This window comes from Schistocerca serialis, chromosome 7 (assembly GCF_023864345.2).
Source record: "Schistocerca serialis cubense isolate TAMUIC-IGC-003099 chromosome 7, iqSchSeri2.2, whole genome shotgun sequence".
Taxonomy (NCBI): Eukaryota; Metazoa; Arthropoda; class Insecta; order Orthoptera; family Acrididae; genus Schistocerca; species Schistocerca serialis.
In genome coordinates, this window is record NC_064644.1 from 322,162,573 (window position 1) to 322,163,730 (window position 1,158).

Genomic DNA, 1,158 nt, shown 5'->3' on the forward strand with positions numbered 1-1,158 from the left:
GGAGCACTTTATCACCATTCACCTCCATACCTCCTCCAACGTTTTCGTTATGGAGCACGTTACCGCCATTCACCTCCATACCTCCTCCAAAGTTCTCATTATGGAGCACTTTTATTATCATTCACCTCCATATCTCCTCCAAAGTTATCGTTATGGAGCACGTTATCACCATTCACGTCCATACCTCCACCAAAGTTTTCGTTATGGAGTACATCACCATTCACCTTCATACCTTCTCAAAAGTTTTTGTTATGGAGGATGTTATCGTTATTCACCTCCATACCGACTCCAAAGTTCTCGTTATGGAGGACTTTATCAACATTCACCTCCATACCACCTCCAAAGTTCTCATTATGAAGCATGTTATCACCATGCACCTCCATTCTTCCTCCAAAGTTTTCATTATGGAGCACTTTATCAGCATTCACTTCCATACCTCCTCCAAAGTTTTCGTTATGAAGCACTTTATCGTCATTCATCTCCATATCTCCAAAGTTTTCGTTATGGAGCGCATTATCACCATTCACCTCCATACCTCCACCAAAGTTTTCGTTATGGAGTACATCACCATTCTCTTCCATACCTTCTCCAAAGTTTTCGTTATGGAGGATGTTATCGTTATTCACCTCCATACCGTCTCCTAAGTTCTCGTTATGGAGCACTTTATCACCATTCACCTCCATACCTCCTCCAACGTTTTCGTTATGGAGCACGTTACCACCATTCACCTCCATACCTCCTCCAAAGTTCTCATTGTGGAACACTTTTATTATCATTCACCTCAATATCTCCTCCAAAGTTTTCGTTATCGAGCACGTTATCACCATTCACGTCTATACCTCCACCAAAGTTTTCGTTATGGAGTACATCACCATTCACCTTCACACCTTCTCCAAAGTTTTCTTAATGGAGGATGTTATCGTTATTGACCTCCATATAGTCTCCAAAGTTCTCGTTATGGAGCACTTTATCACCAGTCACCTCCATATCTCCTCCAAAGGTTTCGTTATGGAGCGCATTATCGCAATTCACCTCCTTACTTCGCATCTTAACTCGTTAGCCGCAGACGTCTTCCCACGAAGTACATTTCCACTGTTTAATTTTTCTCCCTGAATTTTCTTATTTGAAGTCACATCTGAACGCTGCAAGGAACCATGT

At 41.9% G+C, this 1,158-nt stretch overlaps 1 protein-coding gene across 1 annotated transcript; it reads right to left on the bottom strand.

The window, feature by feature from the left end:
• Window positions 1-236: 236 nt before the first annotated feature.
• On the bottom strand, window positions 237-776 carry LOC126413041 (clustered-asparagine-rich protein-like). The gene has a single exon (XM_050082937.1). The coding sequence runs from the start codon at window positions 774-776 to the stop codon at window positions 237-239; it is 540 nt and encodes a 179-aa protein (XP_049938894.1).
• Between the last annotated feature and the right edge of the window lie 382 nt (window positions 777-1,158).

What these genes read in the sequence shown, in the direction of transcription:
- LOC126413041 (XM_050082937.1), bottom strand. Translation starts at nt 776, where the DNA reads ATGATAATAAAAGTGTTCCACAATGAGAACTTTGGAGGAGGTATGGAG.